Source organism: Liolophura sinensis, unplaced genomic scaffold (genome assembly GCF_032854445.1).
Source record: "Liolophura sinensis isolate JHLJ2023 unplaced genomic scaffold, CUHK_Ljap_v2 scaffold_188, whole genome shotgun sequence".
Taxonomy (NCBI): domain Eukaryota; kingdom Metazoa; phylum Mollusca; class Polyplacophora; order Chitonida; family Chitonidae; genus Liolophura; species Liolophura sinensis.
Genome location: NW_027018127.1, coordinates 1 through 22862, shown reverse-complemented (window position 1 = coordinate 22862; position 22862 = coordinate 1). Strand labels below are relative to the sequence as shown.

Genomic DNA, 22862 nt, shown 5'->3' with positions numbered 1-22862 from the left:
CTTGACAACGTCAAAGCGAAGACATCCTAGAAAGCTCTCCAAAAAAACGGCCATTATATACATGTACAAACAGGCATATTATACCTGAAGGCTTCTTCTAAAACTAATAACATTATTCATTACATAAAGTGGTATTGGGCACACAGTTTGGCAGATTTTTTCTTTCATAGTGGGCATCCATTGTAACTCACCATATAGCGAAAATAAACTTCATAACGCAAGGCTCTGTTAGGTGGACTTAAAAGATTTTTTTTTTTTTTTTGATTGGTGTTTTACGCCGTACTCAAGAATATTTCACTTATACGGCGGCCAGCATTATGGTGGGTGGAAACCGGGCAGAGCCCGGGGGAAACCCACGACCATCCGCAGGTTGCTGTCAGACCTTCCCACGTACGGCCGGGACTTAAAAGAAGTACATGTATTCATTAAAGTCAGTATACTTGTCTCGCTCGGTTGACGTCTCACACATACACATAGGTACGGCTCGGATATCTCTTCACATATATGAACCCTTATGTCTAATGTTGACACTGGAAAGGAAACGTTAGAGAAGCCAGTAAATATAAACATACAAATACGCATACTAATGGTTTTTCCAGGGTAGACAAAGCGGCTTCCATTCCCCCAATTCTCTTTCCAGGACAGACAAAGTGGCTTCCATACCAATCAATGCTCTTCTCAGATCAAACAAAGCGACTTCCATCCCTTCCAATGCTCTTTTCAGGACAGATAAAGTGCCTTCCACCAACCACCCCCTATTATCCCTGTCTCCTAGCCCTGTCTCCTGACATCTGTATGACTTCACCTGGAACCTGAGCCTGAAATGCGTACGACGCACCACCCTTCTGAAAACGACGCCCAGAAAATAGGCTAGCATTATACCCAGTTGCAGACAAACACCGACGTAGAACACGCAGACACGACATATGGGTAACAGGACGAATTGTATTCTTATGAGGCAGAGAAAATAGAGTCGTATCAAGATCGCCACAACTGCACATAGACGTCAGTCTTGAAGGCAGTTACCAGACAAAAAGCAGATCCCGGTATTGCAATCAGGGGAAACTTTAACTCCTGCTAACAAAACTGAACAGTTTTAGACCTCTTCATAAAAAAACACTACATAATCGTCGTCCATATGCACGTTCTGCAAGACTAGCTCTTTGCTAGGGTCAAACTTAACCAAACTAACCGGTAACAAATTAGATTTTCTGACCGTGAGAAAAAGGCGAAGGGAAACGTTTCAATCCTCAAAGTAGTAACTTCAGTTCAATAACCTCAAGACTGGGAGCTACCAATCCTAACAACATAGGCATAGTAGGAATTCCACTGAAATTAGCGTGTATAGACGCAACAGACTCGAACGTACGACTCAAAAATTGCGCGTACACACATGTTGTAAGTCTCCATTATGATCTCTCCTTCTGTCCAAATCTGTGAAATGTCAGGTCAAAATAGTTTCAAAGCATGACAGAAAAACAACCAAATCTCTTTATACATATCTACATTCTTCACAGCCAGGAACAGTAGCCTGTGCCAAGAATTGAACAAGCATTACAAAAACATACAGCTCCGCATATCCCCATTTACCAGCTGCCAACCCATTCATGTGAACACAGCAAACATGCATGTCCCAGTCAAGGAGTTAAGGCACCCCAGCTGTAACAATTAGATGGCTATAATGCATTGAGGATAGAACCATATTCTTGACATGAACATTATTACTGCAGGCAGTTTGTTGACAGCAAAATCGTTTATCCTTTAAGACGGACGACACAGGACTCGTGTCACAATCTCGAATCTCGACAGATTTCCCCTTCAATGTAAGGTCCCTTTAAACATAAATGAAACTAACTTCCGTCGTCTTCATAACACGGAAGAGATATTTATTGATGAGAACTGTAGATGTTGTTGTTGTTGAAATCGAACGTGAATGTGTTCTCGTCAAATTTGTAATGAGTCCAATAGCTTTCTCCGTTATTATGTACCAGTGTATTTAAATAACGTTCTGATATATCTGTAATTGTAATCTGTAAATATCTAATCATGATATATCGTTTGTGATAGCGTCAGTTTTGGAAAAGTGACGTGGGTTCTATAAGCATGTGTTTCGGACATAACGGACCCACGGGACAAAACCGACTTTTATGTCAAATTTAATGCCCTCTGTCGTACCGTTTTTATGGTCATTTCTAATGACAGATATAGCTATTTGCAGCACATAAACGTTACTATGGACGATAAATGTCGACAAATAGTTTCCCAAGAGGCCGGGCAAAATTTTGATGACCTGTGATCTATGGTAAGCCTAGTTTTATCCTAGTTCTCATAGATTTTGTGGGTGTCTTTCCTTGCAAAGTTGCACAAGAAAATTAACCACCTGGGGCAAAACGGACCACAGTCACCGTCCATTTTTCTCCGTTACCTCAAATGATCAATTAAATACCGTAATTTAGGTAAACACTCTCTGGCCTATTAAAGAATAGATACCAATTTTAAAACAACAATCATAGCAAAATCAGAAGAAACATGGAGAAACCCATTATTTATATAAACGTATATGATGTATGATGGTTCAAACGTATAAAGCGTGTATCATGTACACTTTCACAGGAGCCTGAAATGGTAGATTACGATAACAAATTAAACTTCCAGCCCTTTATATATTATTTTCCTCATTAAAATTGTAAAATTATCCAAGCTGAAAACATGTCATAAACTATACACCAAAATACCGAGAAGACCACAAGAAAACACAACATTTCATGAATATTATAAACGTGGGACGCAGATATTCTAATTTGACTTCTGGTTCTAAAATTTAAACTCTTCCACATTCACTGCATGTACTAAAACGAACAACAAAGACTTAACAAGTGTAATGTGTTCAACCATTGGAACCCTAATAAACTATGGAACAGTCCTCATTGTCGCTTCTATTTTATATTAGTGCATGGCAAGCTGCTTAACCACAGTATAGAAACATTTTATTTAACAAAAAACAGTACAGATAAAAGAAAATAAAAGAAAAGGTAAGCATCTGAAATATCTGCATTTGTCACAGTTAACAAAGGAGTTCATAGCCACCTAGGGTACTGCAACCTCTGACCTTGCTGATCACGTGGTCCTTGTATAATTCATTTACAGTTGCATATTGCTATTTAGACAGATATACATATTTTAAGTATCTACAGATATCTTTAAATTATCTACTTGCCCCGACTTTTTATTTTTATTTAATATATGTGTGAGTGTTGAAAATATACCTTTTTCAGCAAAATGCATCATATTAATAATGAATCATATATGAATGCCATGGCACAATTGGAATTCATATCAGGGCTTATTATATATTTTAGTTTTTAACTAAAAAAAATGTAATCAAAGTTCAACATTTATTTTGGCCTACATAGTAATGGGTTAAAACCAAAGTTACACAAATGAGACAAGTAAACGCTTTTCAACTCCAGCCTGGGATGGAGTTCAGGTGTCCTTCCTCACACTTGTACGATTTCGTACATGTAAATGAAGGCAACTCTTGTAAACCATCAATTTGAATTTACTGTCGGTTGAAGTCTTTCTAATTCTCTCTACCAACCTTTGTCTTACACGTTAATATCAAGTATGCTTTTTAGCTAAAATTCTTCGGCTAATTAAATTTGAAAAAGTTTATGGAAAACACTGTATATAGAAGTGAAAAAATGATACTTGTGCCTTTTTCACACCCGTATGTATGTGTAAGTCTACCATGGCTGTTGTGCTGTTATTTATATCATTCTTGGCTCTAAATATTACACGATGTGTGTTACAAATCGTTTGTTTACCTCATTTAAACTAAAACAGTAAAAAGCGTAATGCCGGTGCATAGTTACGTGTAAAATATCTCATGGGACCAAAACGAACGTCTGGAGCAAAACGGGATTCTCTGGGGAGCATTTTACCCCTACTGCCGCAATCGTCGACTTGTGAAGTTCCTGGCTATGTTAATAATAAGAGATTACGTAGGTTATTAAAACATGATGGTTTGTACACTACCCATGGAACTACCGAGACTCGCACCTGATCCTCCAGAGATAGCTAGTCCGTTATGCCCCACCCTGCGCTAATTGATAAAATTTTGAAAGTAATGATTTTTACGAGCTGCGGTGTTGTGTTATACATACACCCACCGCCAGGGGCGCTGTATGCATTTCATTCCCCACGCTTTAACTCTTAATATCTTGATTCACAACTTCTATGTAACATTAATACTTAGCAAACTTCGTTTTCCCTGATTTTGTAGCTGTTTACCTCAAGACCTCGTCACCTGGCGCCCATCATGTCTTCATTCCATCAAGAAATCATATCTTCCTACACAAGGAAAGAGTCGTTGATTAACTAAGTCATCGCTTCCCCGCAAAAGTGAGGCAGTACATGCACTATCAGTCACGGCGTGAGTTAAAATGCTGGATTCTGCCCATCACAAGAGTTTGAAGCCCAGCCTTGGTGCTTTTAGAACCTCACCGGTAGAGAGTTAATATGGAGCCTTCTTTATACACATTTATTTGGTTGGCGTTTTACACTGCACTCAATAATGTTTCATTGATACGACCATCCGCAGGTTGCTGGTAGACTATTCTCAGTACATGTGCGACTGGAGAGTAAGCCAGCATGAGCTGGACTTGGCCTTATTTATATTAGCGACTATAAAACTCAGCCTCCAATATGCTGAAAGCCTGAGAGGTGAAAACCATCTCTCCTGAGATGTTACACATCAAATAATGTTTCGACCCGTTATTAGAGAGAGAGGAAAACCAGTCCTCCTGAGAAGCCACACATCAGGTAATGTGTGGACCCGGTATTAGGGAGAGGGGAAAACCAGCTCTCCTGAGAAGTTACACATCATGTATAATGTATGGACCCGGTATTATTTGACAGGGGAAAACCAACTCTCCTGAGATGTTACTCATCAGGTCATATGTGGACCATGTGTCAGGAAGCCCACCCCACCTGAGAAGACACACATCAAATAATATTCGCACAAGGTATCATAGAGACAGGAAACCCATCACAGCAGAAGATACACACATCAAATAATATTCGCACAACGTATCAGAGAGACAGGAAACCTATCACAGCTCAAAAGATACACATCAGGTAACATAGGAACAAAGTATCACAGAGAGGAAATCACCCAGCACTACTGACAAGATACACATCAGGTAACTTGATCATGTTGATTGTGAAATTGGTGTACGTAAAACTGTGTAAAAATGCTACATATTGTGCATGATTTAAGTGTGTATTACTACATTTTATTGACACTGTAATTCAACCATTCAAACGACGATTACACATTACACAATGACTTATTTTTTATTATCATAGGTTTCAGAAGTTGGAAGACAAAAGACAGAGAATGGCAAAATACCACTGAATCATACACGAATACAACAACATCTGACATCAAAATAACAGGAAACTGATGAAATGGTGCAGTGACCTCATAATCTTGACCGCAGGTTGTCATGGCAACAGTACTGGGGATGAAGCTGCATCCTAAAGTAAATCAGGTACAAACCAGACTTTCACATTTGCAAAGTTCAGAGATCAAAGATGATTTGCCAGCTGATTTTACACTGACACATTGTTGTGTGTTTTACTGAAAATGCATGTTTCGGAACTCAAAAACACCCAGACAAAGTAACACATGACAACAGAAGCACTTTGGATACATGATTTGAGCTGCACATCAAGTTGGAGATGAAAGGTGGTCTTGGAGGTTAAACCTAAAATGAAACTATCAATCCATTCTGTACAGCACACACAGTACAAGCCAGCTGTGAAAAACTTGCAAGTAGATATGTCAGGGTGTAGAATATATATCTCAATTTATATTACGGACAAGTACTTATTTACTTTTTATTTTTTGGATTGGTAATCAAATTCGCAACCATGATACTTTAATTATTTCATCAAGCTAAGCATATGCAAGCAAAAAAAACTATATTCTAAATAAAATGCAACATAATCAATGTATATACATGTATTTAGAAATTAGAAAATATCATAATGTGGGCATAATGCTTAGAGGACAGTGAATACAAAAATACATGTCACAGGTCATATCACAGCACTTACATATAGAAGTCATTTAAAGTAAAACAGGTTATATCCACAATACATATATCTGAAATACTGTTAGAGAACTACGGAGTGTAGAGAAATAATTGGCACATTTTTATGAAGTTTACATACTGAGTGACACAAACAAATCATTTTAGCATCATTTTCCTAATAAATGTATGCACAGATTCCAGTAAAAATTTCAGCGGCTGAAAAGGTTAAAGATGTACAGTACACACTAAAAAAAGTGTTTTCTAAACACATTTTCATTGCAGTTTGGATTAATGCCAACGGGTATTTATTCATAAAAAAATGTTTAGTAACTAAGACGTAACTGTTTATTACAGAAAATATGTTAGATGTTTACATAATAATGTGGTAGAGGTATTCAATAAACACAAATAGTCCAGTAAATGTCAATGTGTTTATACTGAAGATAAAAATCTGATAAACAGCTTAAAATATTTACTCTTGTAAACATGTCACATACTCAAACTATGTCCAGATCATGACAAACTGTTGTGAACGCCAAAGTTTGAATAAGCAAAGTTGACAAATAGAGAAACATTTAGGAAAGGAGAAACTTACAGCTGACAATGTTATCAAGACAATGGCATCCTAAAAACAGTTCTTGTTCAGCATAGGATTAACCTCATCATGCAGACAACATAGAGACGACCGGAATTCAAAACAGAATTATCTTGTGTAACGCGCTGCAACAACAACGTCAATCTGATCTGGTCCGTTTTTACGATTTAATCTGAAACCATTCATGGGTTATGACGTACTGGCCCGATCATGGTAAGAAAAATAATTTTCTATACCCTTTGCCACTTTCTGAGAAAGTTATTTGGAAAAAGCCTGTTTTTGGTAGTTAGATCCGATATTGAGGTACTAACGTTCTGTGAGAGGCAAAACCTTTTTTTTTCCAGTGGAGCGAAATACTGCGGCAAGTTTCCACGAAGTTAGGTACAAGAGACCAGTGCACCAAAAAAGAGCTGTTTTGACAAAGTGTAACCCAATTTTGTGGTTAGTTACGTGGTAAGTGCACTATTCTATATATACAGACTATTGGTTATTTATTTCTACAAGGTTTTTTGTCACAAATGTACATCCTACTACATGTAACATGTTGACTACACGTATTGTCAAGTACAAACTCTCACCTGTTTTGCTCAGTGACACTCCTGATTATGCTGATTTACAAGTCACCATCACTAAAAATAAAACTACCCAGCCATTATCTACATGTATTTTGTCTGGAAGAAACCTGACATTGATGTTCAGGACAAGTGAAACAGACTGTGTATAACTACACCAAGCTGTAAGCTTGTGACAGATCACTGACCACTTTGCAGAACAAGCTATACATACTGAATTAGCCACACTGCTCACATTAACTAAAACATCTACAAACTGGTCATTTTTTTTTCATTTTTTTTTTAAAAAGACTTAACAAAACTGTGTATTTCAACAAATTATAATATGATGGAAAAGATGTAATTAATAATTACCCGATGGTCAGGAAGTGCTTATCATATCACAGAGAACTGGAGGCAGAGTTGCAGAGTCACCCGTTATCAGACGAGCAGACACAGATCCAAACCAGACACCAAACCCAACCGATGGCACGAGAGGCTCTGTGACGATAACATCACTGTCAGTGTACATTACCTGGTTGTTGTCACAGTCCAGGACTGTCAGTGTGTGGTCATCACAGTCCAGGTACACACCCAGGTGATGAGGTCGTGTGTAACGTCTGTCCTGTAGATAGCCAGGTTTGATCTCACCACCACCACTGTGACTACAACACCAGACCTCATCACCACTGTAGTCCATCTCAATGTACCAGGAGTTACGGCCAGGGTCTGTCTCCTCACTCACGACACAGCTCTCCTGTGTGACTCCTACACGACAGTAACAGTAACTGTAACAGTCATGTGAACAGGTGATGTGTAGCTCCCAGTAGTACCTGCCCGTCTGGTAACGCCCGTCTGTCACAGCTCTCCACCACCTCCACTCCCAGGACAAGTCCTCACCCTTCACCACACAGCCGCTGTCAGTGATTCTCAGCTCACTGTCGTCTGTCTCTGTGAATCTCAGCGTCGGCTCTGTAAAAACACAACAGAAACAGCATAAACAACAGCAAACCATAAACACACGCTGTAAGACTGAGGTTTAAATACCTGTACACATACTGTGTTTTTAATTCTCAACACAATCTCTTGGAATAAAATGACATATATTGCTGACACGAATTTTATTTATACAGAGATCTCTGTCATTTTTCAGCCAGTATGAAAGAGTTGAGCTTCGACAAGGATCCGTCACTAAATGACGGGTAGCCCTAAGACATAGGCTAAATACTGGGTTAAAATACAGAATTTTAGTGATCTAATTTGTTCGAAACTTATCACCTACAACAAGAATAATACCTTCCTCTATCCAGTCATTGGTTTTAGTTGTCAGTTATGGCACATTTGAACACACAATTCACTCTGAAGCTGTAGTAGGCCTGTTCATTGCCACAAAACCGCAAAGACTATTTAATCTATCAGAATTATTAGTAGTAATCAATTGCTGGATTCACAGTAAATATTTTCTGCAGGTAAATATTTCAAGACTAAGAAAGAAAAATGTGTATTAAGTGATGAAATAAATGTAGATCAACAATTATAAATATATGGGCTTACATACATGGAATCTCTACCCTTTCATATTAATAATAATAATAATAATAAACAAAAACAGATACGAGGAACTGCATAATATTAAGCTGGTATAAGAGACATTGCATATATATATATATATATATATATATATATATATATATATATATATATATATATATATATATATATATATATATATATATATATACCTTTTAGCTCTGGCTTCAGGTGTACATTCTATTCCCTTTTCCTCAGTACTTTCTCATGCAATACCAGCTTCATATTATGTCATTCACGCTCAACCATTGAGTACGACGTTAAACCCCAAGCACTCACTCACGCTCAACCATTCCTGTCTTTCTGCTAACTTGCCATGCAGTGTTTTGTCTTTATACGTGCATGCATTGTACACCTACGCACCTACATGTATACAAACCTATGTATTATTTACTATATATATTTCCTGATTTGTACACAGTCATGAGGTTAACATCACTCAGACACTCAGTGGTACACTATGTTATCTGTTCTGTATTAACAGCACACCTACTGATTTGTACACAATCACGCGGTAAACATCACTCAGACACTCAGCTGTACACTATGTAATCTGTTCTGTATTAACAGTAAACCTGCTGATTTGTACACAATCATGAGGTAAACATCTCTCAGACACTCAGTTGTACACTATGTAATCTGTTCTGTATTAACAGTACACCTGCTGATTTGTACACAATCACGAGGTAAACATCACTCAGACACTCAGTTGTACACTATGTTATCTGGTCTGTATTAACAGTACACCTGCTGATTTGTACACAATCATGAGGTAAATATCACTCAGACACTCAGTTGTACAATATGTTATCTGTTCTGTATTAACAGTACACCTGCTGATTTGCAAACATGCCGTGCATTGCCACATGTCCTGTTTTAACAGTGCACTTGTTTATTTGAACACGAGGTAAATATCACCCAGACACCGAGGGATACACTACCATCTGTCCTGTTCTAACTGTACACTCTGCAATGTGCTTTCCTTTTTTGAAGAAAATAACATATTGTTGAATACACTTATTTTATTTTTTTTCTTATTTCTGAGCAAATCATGCTATAAGTAGCTTGCATTGGCTTTTAATTTCTCAGGACAGCCTACTGATTTCCTTTCGACTTCTGAGCCCAGTGTACACTTTACAAGTACCATACCTTATTTTATGTCTCTATATTAGTTTGAGTCTTCCGTGCACACCCTACTGTATAACTCACATTAGTTTATATCCTATCTGCACACCTTACTGTATACCTCGCATTAGTTTGTATTTTTCTTTTGCCCACACTAATGCATACCTCACATTAGTTTGTATCTGTTTTGCCCACCCTATTGCATACCTCACATTAGTTTGTATCTGTTTTGCTCACCCTAATGCATACCTCAGATTAGTTTGTGACTTACATGGACACAGTAATTAATGCCGGACCTAAGTTTGTGTTTTGTTCACACCCTAATGTACACCTCACACTATCTGTGCTTTTTGTAAACTCTTCTCACTTTTGTTACTCTTGGAATACTGTTCATTTTCTGGGTGCGCCCTGCTGCATTACAGCTCATGTCGGTTTGTTTTCTTCACACTCCACCGCGTGTTTTGAACGCACACAACTGTGCACCTTCTCCACTTTATGTCTGTATCTTTGATGCACATACTAATGTAAACCCTACAGTCGTTTTTGTCCTCTGAGCACACCTTAATGTATACCTTTTATACATGTAACAACCTACTTGTAACACATAGGGGTTGCCCACCGACCGCTGCTTCTAAGTCCTGACGTTCTTTCACTGTCTCTTTTACAGTCACCTGTCTAGGGACAACGTGGTCATGTTGTACAGAATCTAGAAGCTTCTGTCTGCTGACCTCATGTTTCTCCAGATCTGCTCTTATCTCATTCAGCTGGTCATCAATTCTGTGAGAGGAGGAGAGGAAACAAAGAGACACAATAATATTGTGTAGTAAACCTGTGTATCACACAGTTATTAAAATGTCATGATGTACTCAGATGTAGATCTCATTTGTCTGAGCAAATGTTTGTTTGAACACTAGATATACACCTGGGTCATGTTTTGGACAAGTACAGTGTTGGTACTTAGTGTTACAGAAACACATCTGCTGACAATAGTCACTTGCACATGTATAACAAACCTAGAGAGGTATAACACATTTATACATACGTTTTGGTGAAGTCCGTGGAACCCTGTCAACAAAGAGAATTGAAAACACATATAAATTCATGTAAAGATGATAACAGAAACAAAGATTCTTTACCTACACTATTTCTTCTAAAATCTGGGTCACCTGGTCTGCTCATTTTAGCCAATATATATGTAATCCTGGCAGAATTATTGAGTTTCTTTTTTCTTACATGACCATCTCATCAACAACATACTTATATCTTTACTTTTCCAAAGCGCTGGTTAAGAAATGTAATATTCTACTTTCAACACTACTGATATCTGTCCCAAATTTTGGAAGAATTGGGGTATACTTTCACCACAACATGTCACAAAAACGCAGGTATAAATGAAATGTCTTAGCTCCCCTATAGTACACAGGGGCCCTTGGCTTTTCCCTTAAACAATTAGACCACTCCCTAGTCAATAACATAGTCAAAATCACCTCTGAATTCCGGTGTAATAAATTCTATGGAGCTTGTTACAGTGTAATTTTTCCTCCAGAGATTTCCCGATCACCCAATTTTAGTTGAAAATGAAATGATTTGTTCCACCGAGTACAAGTAAAACAGTAACCAACTTGAAGTTAGTTGTTGTATAAATACTCAGTTGTGATAATGATTTAATTTGGTACTTCTGTAAGAGAAGCAGTCCTTTGTCAATTTCACAAGTATAATGGCAAAAAGTTTTATGATAGTGAAATACACTAGAGTTATCTCCCCTTACCGTAACGGCTGTGGGGAGAAGATACATAGTGGACTATAAATCAGAAGACCAGGGTAAAAGTCTTCTAAAGAGTGGGATATAAACCAACGATATTAGGAAAATAAAGAAATGGCTTAATTCTGGTCTTTCTCTTAGTACTCCCTTTCACAAAATGTTTATGAAAATGATAGCCTATAGTAAAATTTATCCTTCAATGAAGTATACTTGTGCATAAAACAAGGATGATGACTAAAATCGTAAACAAACAAATATCTCAAACACAGTAAACGCTGTGAAATTTTGTGTGTTACAAGCTTGTGAAAGTAGCCATTGTGTTAATGGCTTATCGCCGAGGGGTCTGAACTTCCTAAAATCAACTGTTTTGGGCTGAAAAACGCATCTGGATGCATGAAAATCGGGACAGTATATACAGCCATAACATGATGGTTTGCTTGATTGGTGTTTTACGTGGTGTTCAAAATATTTCTCTTATATGATGGCATTCAGCATTGGGGTTGGAGGAAACTGGGCAGAGCCCGAGGGACATCAACTGAGACATGGTTGTCTATATACCTTTTGTACATTGGCTAATTTATGTTTTCAAACACTGATAAGGACTTCATTACTGTTCGTATTCGTATTTCGAAAAACATCAAACAACGTACTCTTTTTTAATTAAAAAATAATGTTCGCGTCAGGGTAGTCTAATGGTAGTTTTACATCAAATCGATGTGAAAGAGTTTATATTTTAGGCCGGAGACGAAGCCTGAGACCTAAAATTTGTAAACTCTTCCACATTGATTTGATGTAAAACTACCGTTAGAATACCCTGACGCGAACATTATTTCTATTCTATTACCTTGGTAGCAGCAAAATGTTTTCGTAATTATAACAAAAACGCCATTGCGGTAAAGATTAACAGCAAGAAACGCCCCCACTTTCCCTGACACGTTGTTTTCGTCCAACCGAACGTTCTAAAGGGGCGTGACCTAATACTCGCCGAAACCATAATGTGTCTTACAGGGGGTGTTAAAATGCGATGCTAAATATTATGGACGTGCTTCACGACTAGGAAAGAATAATAAAAAGAATACGTTTATTTCTCGAAAACAATTCCGACTATAAAATACAGCACTATAAAATAACACATCTGCAGGGCTGCTTTCATATTTCAGCTAAGATGCTGTTATCAGGTAGGCTTCGATGAGAGAAGCACGGTGTCAAACAGCGACCACACTGACGGTGAGCCGGGAAGGTAGCTCGTTGCTGGAAGCGAGAGTTCGGGGAGATCAAAAGTTTTTCCAAACTCTGTCTGACGAGCTAAAGGAGCTGGAAACCTAAGGCATCAGCAAAACGACAACAAAAGTGGGGAGCTCAACTGTTTAAATGTAATTAAAGTTTGAATTACGTACGAAAAAAAAAATAATTGAAACACAAAATTAGGTTAACAAAAGTTTAATACTGAATTTTATTTGGTTTACTTGTGTAGGTTAAATGCTTTGCCGTCGTGTTGTATTCTGTATCAAATTCATAAACACTGGGTAACGAATGTTGAAATAATGGAACACTTCAGTTCACATTTTCAATTTAATATTAATTTCTCAAAATATGTTGATAAATAACAAAACAATAACAACATCATAGATATGTGTTTATACTTATTATAAATAAGCAAATAAATATATATATAATTTATATGTTGAAGGTATCATGAAGATAAATATGATTTGCGTTTATTGTATTGTGAAATACAATGGATGGATCACAATTTAAATTTGCAATGACGCAATCTGTACAAAGTTATAGTTGATTAAACCAGCCTCGTGCACGTTTCACTCAGTGCGCCGTACCAGTTACGTAAAATATACACGTCACACTCATGCATAAAGGTCACATGATGTACCAAATTTGAAGACCTGGGTCAACGGCAATATTTTGGCGGCAGTCAGACAAAAGCGTTTGTGGAGAGAAAACATGTTGTTTATTAGTCTTATCGCTTATGAGTAGAAAAACAGACAGCGACCGGAGAGAACCACTGAACAAAGTGAAGCAGTTGAACTCTGGGCCTAAACTTTAATAGATCTGGCACCATGAGATGGATTTGAACAACTGATCACTGTTCATTATGGTCATTGTAAAAGGGCGGTCACAGGTTCAAAAATGTGACAATGGTAAATAAGACGCCTCTGAGCACTTACACAGCATACAGATCACATTTGTTTACAAATGAGCGGTCAGAACCAAGATATCCACAGCCCATACATGTAAGAAAACTTTGTACGTTCTCTGAAGGTGACAAATTATTGTCAGGTTGTCCTGTGTGGTTAGTTGAAGTATTTAACTGGAGCTGAGGCAGCTGAACCAATGGTAGAGATTGTACATGTTTGACTTACCTGTAAAAACTCAACGTCCAGTGAGGCTAATAAATCTTTGGAAGCCTGTACCATCCTCTCCATTTCCTGGGAATGTAGCTGGAAATGTTGGAGTATAGCGCTACACTCCACACTCCACTGTGAATAGCGAGTTTTTATGCCATCTAAGGACTGTTGTTTCCAGGCTTGTAAGGCTTCCAAGGCTGCACAATAAGCCCTTTCTACCTCTTGAGTGTGAAGTTCCTGGGTTTCCTGACAAACACAAAGAACGTTTATTATCTCATCCACACCATTACAGGCCTGTACAAGAAATTATACATGCCTGTGTAACAGAGTGGAATATAAGCACCACACAACTGTATCTACAATGCACTTCCTGGCTGGAGGGGATTTCACTTTAGTCTAGCGGTGTACATGTTTCGACTCAGAGACGTTCTTGGTTCAATATCACAATTGGTGCTCTGAGCAGGGTGAGCTGGTGCAGCCTTCATGCTGTGTTGGTTCAAACACCAAGAGTGTCACCCTGGGATTAAGAGACGTCTATTAATCCCAGGTGTCGCCCCGTCACATATCAGTGAGTGAGTGCTTGGGGTTTAACGTCGTACTCACAATTTTTCAGTCATATGATGACCAAGGAGTCCTTAGGGTGCATATAATGTGCCTCCTTATAGCAGGACGGATTTTCACCGCTCTTTTATCTATTGCTGCTTCACTGAGACGCCTTACTGAAGGCAAGTAAGCAGCCCCACCCAAGCCATTATACTGATATGGGTCAAACAGTCCTTACTCTATCGCCTTTATGCTGAACCCCAAGAAAGGAAGTTACAACTTCCTCTTTTAAAGTCTTAGGTGTGAGTTGACCCAGGGTCTACCGCTCAAGAAGTGGACGTTCGACCAACTGTGCTATCGGGGCCGGCCCCCATCACATATGTGGAGTGCGTATATACAATATAGATATTATGACAGCGTATTATCGACGATGATGTACCTACTGGAGTTGCCTGAGGTGGGCATATCGCGTCTGTGTCACTGAGAGTAGCTATAATTTTCATAAGAAAAATGAGTCACCAAGTATGCAATAAATCACAACTTGACCAAGTGTCATCAAAACTACCAACCTGTATCTTATTGTACAGCCTCGTAACTCCTGACAGTGATTCTTTAGTTTCTTGTAGCACTTTCTCCAGTTCACTAGTCTTGTTCAAGACCGCTGGCTGTAATGAAAAAAAAATGCTACATTAAAAAGATCGTCTTTAAAACGACTCACTACAGTACAGAACAAAAAGCCCCATTCTTCACTATAGATTACAAACTATGGGTCATTATACCGTTCCAAATCATGACATTTATATTGATTATCGACGTATATACTAGCGCGGTACACGATTTAAATTGTGATTTAAGTCATTCGCTTAGAACGTCTTTCTAACATCATTGAAAACTGTTTACTACTTCTCTTTGCATGATCTCAAAGTAATTTTGAACTTACACAACTTCTTAGTTTTTCGTATGTCGCATTAATTGTTATGTTTGGAATTGACTTCACGATTAATGACTCAGAATATTCACTGTGGTTGATGACTAATATACGAATGTCTTTTTCGCATTACCTTGGCATTCTCCGCTGCAGATGGTATATCCCGCACAGCATGTTCCGGATGGTCAATCACACACCCCACACAGATCACCAGCCGGCACCGTACACAGTACAAGCAGAATGGCTCACCATGTCTTGGACATGACGCTTGCTGAGTTGATTGTTCATCCCTGCCACTGGTCTGTCGCTGTGAGGTTTCCAGAGAGAGGTACTCTTGGGACGAAATCAGCCGGTGACGCTTCATAGCCCCCATTATGGGATGAAAAGAAGCCAGACAATCTTTACAATACAGTAAACAACAGTCGGTACAAAACTTGACAGCTTTAGCCTGATTATCCTCACCACACAGAGAACAATATGGGATGTCATCCTCAACCTTCACAGCAGAAGAGAACCTCTCCACTATTTCTGCCAGGTGAAAGTTGGGAGGCAGACCAGCCACACCTTCTCTCCCAAGACTGGTTGGTGTCCGACATACAGGGCATGAGATCAGCTGGTGAACACCCTCACTCCCCGTGCTACAGGTGACCTCATCTGTCTGCCCAGGTTTAGACTTGTCAGCATACACAGCAATACACTCTCTGCAAAAACTGTGCTGACAAGGTAACGTTACTGGTTTCCGGAATGTTTGCACACATATCGGGCATGTGAGAACTTCTTCACGATTTTCCTTGCTTTCAGCCATTACACGCTCGGTTTTTCACTGAAATAAAACCAGCTAATTACTTAGACTGACACCAATACAGGTTCTCCCATTTACGAAAATATAAAATTCAACACAGTACAGTCTCCATCTACAGTGCAGTGCCTGTTCCTCTCTTTCAACAACATATAGGATACAGTATTTTTTGTCGCTTTTGCTGAAGAAGCATTGCTTTACATATGATATATGAGAGTTTGAGCGCCTCACTTCCCTGACAGGAAATAACTGCTTAGTTAGACATTTGACGATTCTAGCATTTATCATGTACCTGACATTTTTTTGACAAAGATCTGATCAAGACGATTTGGCCAGACGTGTTTGACAGTGATGACACCTTTATACAGTTCCATCCATAAATAGCAGATTGGTGTGTGAAAACGAGAGTCTGCTGATTTAAAGGTAAGGCCAGCCAATTAGCAAACACCTTCAACAGAAAGGGTGGGGCTTCAGGTACAAGATACATGTATTTGGGTGAAACATCTGGACAATGGTGGTAGTGAAGGAGGCATGACCCTATATGATAATGGAGTCAAATGTCTGAACTACAGTGGCACGGAAAGGAACTTAACCCTACATGATAATGGGGTCAAACGTCTGGACTACAGTGGTAGTGAAGAGAACTGAACGTTATATGATAATCGGGGCGAATGTCTACCTTGATATGAATTCAAATTGTAACAGGTCTAACTCTTCCAGCTTTCAGTGTTTTACTGTGTTATTGTGAGGAACCACAGAAGTAAAGACTACCACAGTGCTGCTATATTGTGCAATCAAGGCTGATTAAACTAGCCTAGGATCTTGGATGTGATCTTTTACTATGGGGTTAGGCGTAGATCATAGACGAGGAGTCATCCATGATAAAATAGTGGTATGGAAAAACACCCTGGCGCAGAGAAACTACGCGCAACAAAAATCCGCGCAAAATGAACCAATAAATGCATTAACAGGGAAAAACTCCAGGGAACTACGTTCACCGTGTCATCCTCTCTATCTCTGCCAAGTTTTTCCGCATTCTGTAGCCTTTACGACCAGTAAATCCAAGATAATTCACAGTTGTGACTTACGTCACATGCCGTGTCGACATTCTGACCTACTAAACCGTGTTATTGCTGCCCGCCTATGCGCATCCGTGGTTGACCTTTCATTACGTCATTATGTTTTGATGAGCTGGCTGTTAGTTCTGACTGGCACAAAGCCATGTGACTGAGGAGACTTGAATTTGACAGAAGGCCATGGCGCAAAATGACGGACCCCACAGTTTGTGCAAACTGTCAGATTAAATTTGCAGTGAAAAGGGGGGTTTACCTTCGACATCAGCTCCATTTAAAATTGGGCACCACAGGCATTACGGTACGTGAAGGCCTCGATAGTTTTTTTGCTGAAGAATGTTGCCATGTACACCAGAAGTCCTGAAAAGACACCATGCAGGACGATCTGCTGCCATGACTTTTACCATTTGCTGTTGAAAGCAACAGTTGCATGGTAAGTCGTCAGAATGTTAATTTCTGGAAAGGATGGAATGTAGGGGAATGTATGGAATGTAGGGGATACGTCGAACTAAAAAGAAAGACAAACAATACGTTGTCGACGCCAGCGAAGAGCCCTACATGCGGAAACTTTCATATTATTTTTTATTACCATGTAAATGAGTGAGTGAGTGCTTGGGGTTTAACGTCGTACTCAACAATTTTTTTATTACCATGTAAGGGGTAAGGTGGGGGGAGGGTAACCACTATTTAGGTGTGTATAAATTATAATGGATAAAATCGTAAAACAGAAATTAACTTTTCCTAAACCGAGTTGGCAGAAGGCAAAATACACTTGTATCGGAAAATATCGCCTTGATTTCCTCCATCTGTTGTCTTTTCAAAACATCTGGTACGTCATACTTCAAATAAGCAGCTAAAATTAAATCTTTATTCATTTTCTATCACATGTTTGATTGAAGGCATAGATAACTTCTAGTATTAGTGTAGATTTCAAGTTATGATATCACGGAAAGGTCACCCGCTGCTGCACATGTGCGCCTCGCTGACCGAATGCATCTGAATTGAACGAGGGGGTAGCTCTTCGTAAGCATTATACCGGAATCTGGTCTAGATAGCTCTTGGGCTAAGGGTGGCTAGCGGTCCCTGCGTATCAGTATATATATAAGCCACCCTTAGATCAAGGTCTCGGGCCATGATAAAACATACAATGTTTAAAACGTTAGTTGACGCTGCACACCAGGAATGTGACATACATGTCTAGACAGATACACCTATCAGCCTGGTGTAAGCCCCTCCTGTAAGCTGTAGGCTGTAGAAGTAGGTTAGTGTTTGCTAAAGCATCACACAGAGAGCCCTGGCTACTGTATCAGCAGTCCTGCATGTGGGTATATGACTGTCCTGATGGGCTAATCTGTGTAAAGTTACACCCTCCATAGTCCGATATCACTAAGGGAGCCTGTAATGTCTGCTGTGTGTGGCGTTAATAATACACGTGGTCACTTCATGCTTATATATACATCTGGGTGTTTATAAAATACAAGTTTTGATATTTGGTTCAGGCAGGCAAGCCGTGTAAAGAAACAAAAAAAACACAAAAAACAAGAAAGCAAGTAAACAAAAAGCGATCCCTGGTTGGGCTGTCCTGGCTTTGTGTGCCACGGGCGACACGTCACCGCCAGTAATCGACCTTAAGCATAACTCTGCATAATGTCTTTCAAGGTCAAAGCTTCAAAAACTCACATGAATAATTTACGTACCATCGCCCTGTATTTATAGTGACAAGATCGACACAATTAACAACATAAACCAAAATTAGTCGTTTTCCGGGAGATGGAAATATTCTGACTGCGTATCGACAGTGTTAGAGGTTTACCCACAGGCTGAGGGTAGAGTCTATGTAAAGACACGCCCCAGTCGCATGTCTACTTTGTATCCATCTGAGCAAAACTCGACCAATTAAATACTGTCGATATCACATCCTCACCTGATAGAAACATGGCGCCATAAAAATAGACGTACTAAATGTTACATGACTTACCTGTCAACACAAATACACCGTGCTTTACAACACCCACAAAACTACGCAGTCTGAAACAGAAAACACTTAGTTCAGAGAACTGCACGTGATCTCAGGAAGGGAGGTAAATCCCTCGCTATGCTTTTACACATTTATACACTACAATGGTTAGCAGGGTTACCTTTTAACTCTAGGCTATATATGAGAATGCCTTATTTTATGACATTTACCAGTTTTCCCTAAAATTATTTCAGCAGTTGAGTGCAAATTATTTATATTAGTTTCTATATGTATGTACAATACATGCTCGGAGTTTTACGCCGAACTGAACAATTTTTCAACCATATGACGACGAAGAGTCATTAGCTATGTGTACATACATGGTGTTTTTGTGGCAGGGCGTGTTCATACCATCAAAGTCTGCAGCCATTGAAGTATCCTGCTAAAGACACCAAACATGATACGTCACGTTATACGCCACCCAGACACATTATACTGCCACGAGGCCAACCACCTCCTGTTTCCTTGCTCTAACCTTCCAGTGCTGAGTGGCAAACGAGAGTGTCATTTATATTTGTTATCACATTTACTTTCAAACAGAATACCTTCAAAACACCGGTATAATGAGAATAGGCTATAGCTACAACAGTTACACACAGAATTCAATCGGCATTAAATGAACAGCAAATTGATACGGAAAAAGAAATTACACAAGACGAGTAAAGAATTGATATGGAAGCCGGATGAGGACATCTCGTCCCGCGGGTCGCACGAGGACGGTAACATTCGCGTTACATTTTTCCTCTCCAGTTGTATACACGTGGGCAGATATGCCATCAACCAGCGGATGGTTGTGGGTTTCCCCCGGGCTCTGTCCTGTTTTCTCCCAACATAATGATGACCACCGTCGTATAAGTCAAATATTCTTGAGTTCGGCGTAAGACACCAATAGAATAAATAAACATAAAATATATTGATGAGAAAACGTCGGATAGCAACTGAGCTACAGCTATGATAAATCTTTGTGTGTATTTGTGTGCATTGTTCACATGAGGTTCGTGGTCAGTATTTTTCATCTGAGGTCTTCGCGTACTTTGATCGAATGACCGCCCCTTCTCCGCACTGATTCCCCTCTTGATATAGTGTTTTTCCTGCATCTTTCTATATCCTCCTGTGTCTATGTAATATCTATTCATCCTTGTCCATGGTTCTATGTGATATCTTTCCACCAGCAGCTGCAATGTATGTTAATAACGAGACAAACACATAATCATATAATGTTCGCAAACAAATGGTAAGGTGTTTTTCTCTCGCTATTCTCCAGTGTGGAATGAAATATGATCACTTCATTGTGTTCATTTCTTTGTCCTAAGAATGTAAGCCTACAATGCACATCACAGGCCCACTTCCGAGCTATACGCGAAATGATCAAGTCTAGTTTTAGGCTGGTTCACAAACACTGCGCACAACTATCATCTAACGTAATGGAGACACAGGAAACCCCTGGCTGCACGACTTATTGGCATGAGGTGGCCCGAAGACTTGCTTTAAACTATTGCAACCCTGTGGAATTAGAAAATATGGCGCGACCCCATCAACCCGAGGGCGTATCAGTCATGTTCTTCATGTAATTCGAAATCACGCTTTAGAACACGATTTTCAGGTCAACGGATAGACTCGTGTTCACGGTATCAGTCCTATCATTTTGAATTAAATTAACGCTGAGAAGCGGGCTTTCACATTACATGAACTATATCCCCGCCTTCATGGGTCATTGTGCCGCGCTGGCACGCTGATTACTCGGCTTGTCTCATCGAGAACTATGGTAATATATCATGAAGATAAAATCTGCAAGAGGATGGAAAATTTAAAGGAAAAGGTCATGAGCTAGAATCTTTGGTATAGCTATTATGAACGGAGTCCTCTAACCAAACTGATACATTTGGGAGAGCAAATAATTCTAAATATTAAATAAATTGTTGTTTACCAAGCTACATCAATTTCTTACTCTTCAGAAGATTATATTTGAACTTTCCTTACCTAAATTACACCATACTGGTGGCACTGGTGGATAAAACATTTTAGTAGAATTATTTTATATTGTTGGCAAATTCCTGATTACTCTATGGCTCTTCCACAGCACAATTTGTGGAAAAGAAAGAATTACTAAAGTCGGTGAGAGTTGTTCTTTTTGGAAACTTTCTAATGGTGTGTTGTTCTGATTTTGTGCGGGTTAAGCTGATATGTTGGTTATTGTAGTTTATTTATTTTCTTTGTCACAAGCTATATCTACACATTCCACAGGTGGTGTTAGGTGACATTTATACATAGTTTCCGAGCATTTTCTTTTCAGACAATATTTAAGAACCTTGTTCATCTATATTTTTTTGGAACCCTACACAGGTTTGTCCGTTTCATAAGTTTAATGTATAAGTTTAAGAATGACCCAGCGAAACACGTCAATTTCGATCATAGGGCTGCGCTCTTGATAAGTACGATCTGGACGTGGTCTCGAACGGTGACTGTCGTCGTCTTCTCTTCCAGCGGGACATAAGCCTTAGGTCGAGGCACGAAAATGGTACCATTCGCGCGAGATTATCTGGGTCTTCGTCCCGCCGGGAGCGGGGTGAAGGGATCAGGTCACCGTTCGCGGCCATATTAAGCAGACCTACACGCTATAGATCAGTAGTAGTTATCTGGAGCGCAGCCTGCTGGCAGGAAATGAGGGGACGAGGACGGTCCCTTTTGCGCGCGAATGATACCAGGCACGAGACCTGTGCCATTGACGCGCGACACAAAATATACTAGAAAAAGAACAAACCCGCTGCTAACACAAAATACATCGGACGAATATCAAGCCCACATACACAAAATACATCAAAGGAACAACAAACCCGCTGCTAACACAAAATACATCGGACGAACAACAAACCCGCTGACACAAAATACATCAAAAGAACAACAAACCCGCTGCTAACACAAAATACATCGGACGAACAACAAACCCGCTGACACAAAATACATCAAAAGAACAACAAACCCGCTGACACAAAATACACCAGATAAAGAACAAACCCGCTGCAAACACAAAATGCATTACATGCAGAGCAATCTAATACAGAACAACACACTCATACAGAACACACCAAATGTACAACAAACTCATAGAGGACGCAAAATACGCCATATGTAACAGAAAGTTGTATACACAGAGGACGAAAAATACATCACATGTAAAATAAATCCATATAAATAGACGACGCAAGATGCATCAGATGTAAAAGATGTAAAAGACGTATACAAAGAGAATGTAAAATGAATCTGCCGCACAAAATCCCCACAGAAAGCTCAAAATATATTACATAAATGTACCAGAAACCCATAGTAAACACAAAAAATTATTGGTCGCTTAATTCACCTTATTCATAATTATTTTGTTATATACGGTTTTAGAGTCATTACAAAAACAAGACTGGTA

At 39.2% G+C, this 22862-nt stretch overlaps 1 protein-coding gene and 1 long non-coding RNA gene across 3 annotated transcripts; both read right to left on the bottom strand.

Annotated features, from left to right (window-relative positions):
• Window positions 1-8054: 8054 nt before the first annotated feature.
• On the bottom strand, window positions 8055-11421 carry LOC135481499 (uncharacterized). Its single transcript, XR_010446014.1, has 3 exons — window positions 11002-11421; window positions 10555-10736; window positions 8055-8216 (listed from the first exon to the last, which is right to left on the bottom strand). It is a non-coding gene; the product is annotated as an uncharacterized LOC135481499 (long non-coding RNA).
• Window positions 11422-13947: 2526 nt separating this feature from the next.
• On the bottom strand, window positions 13948-19469 carry LOC135481500 (E3 ubiquitin-protein ligase Trim36-like). 2 transcript variants are annotated; one of them, XM_064761320.1, is made up of 4 exons: window positions 19406-19469; window positions 15689-16378; window positions 15197-15292; window positions 13948-14330 (listed from the first exon to the last, which is right to left on the bottom strand). In XM_064761320.1, the coding sequence occupies exons 2-4, from the start codon at window positions 16358-16360 to the stop codon at window positions 14031-14033; spliced, it is 1068 nt and encodes a 355-aa protein (XP_064617390.1). In that variant the 5' UTR covers window positions 16361-16378; window positions 19406-19469; the 3' UTR covers window positions 13948-14030. The 2 variants fall into 2 exon arrangements, with proteins under 2 accessions (XP_064617390.1, XP_064617391.1); XM_064761321.1 differs by lacking the exon at window positions 19406-19469 and adding an exon at window positions 17353-17750.
• Window positions 19470-22862: the final 3393 nt, after the last annotated feature.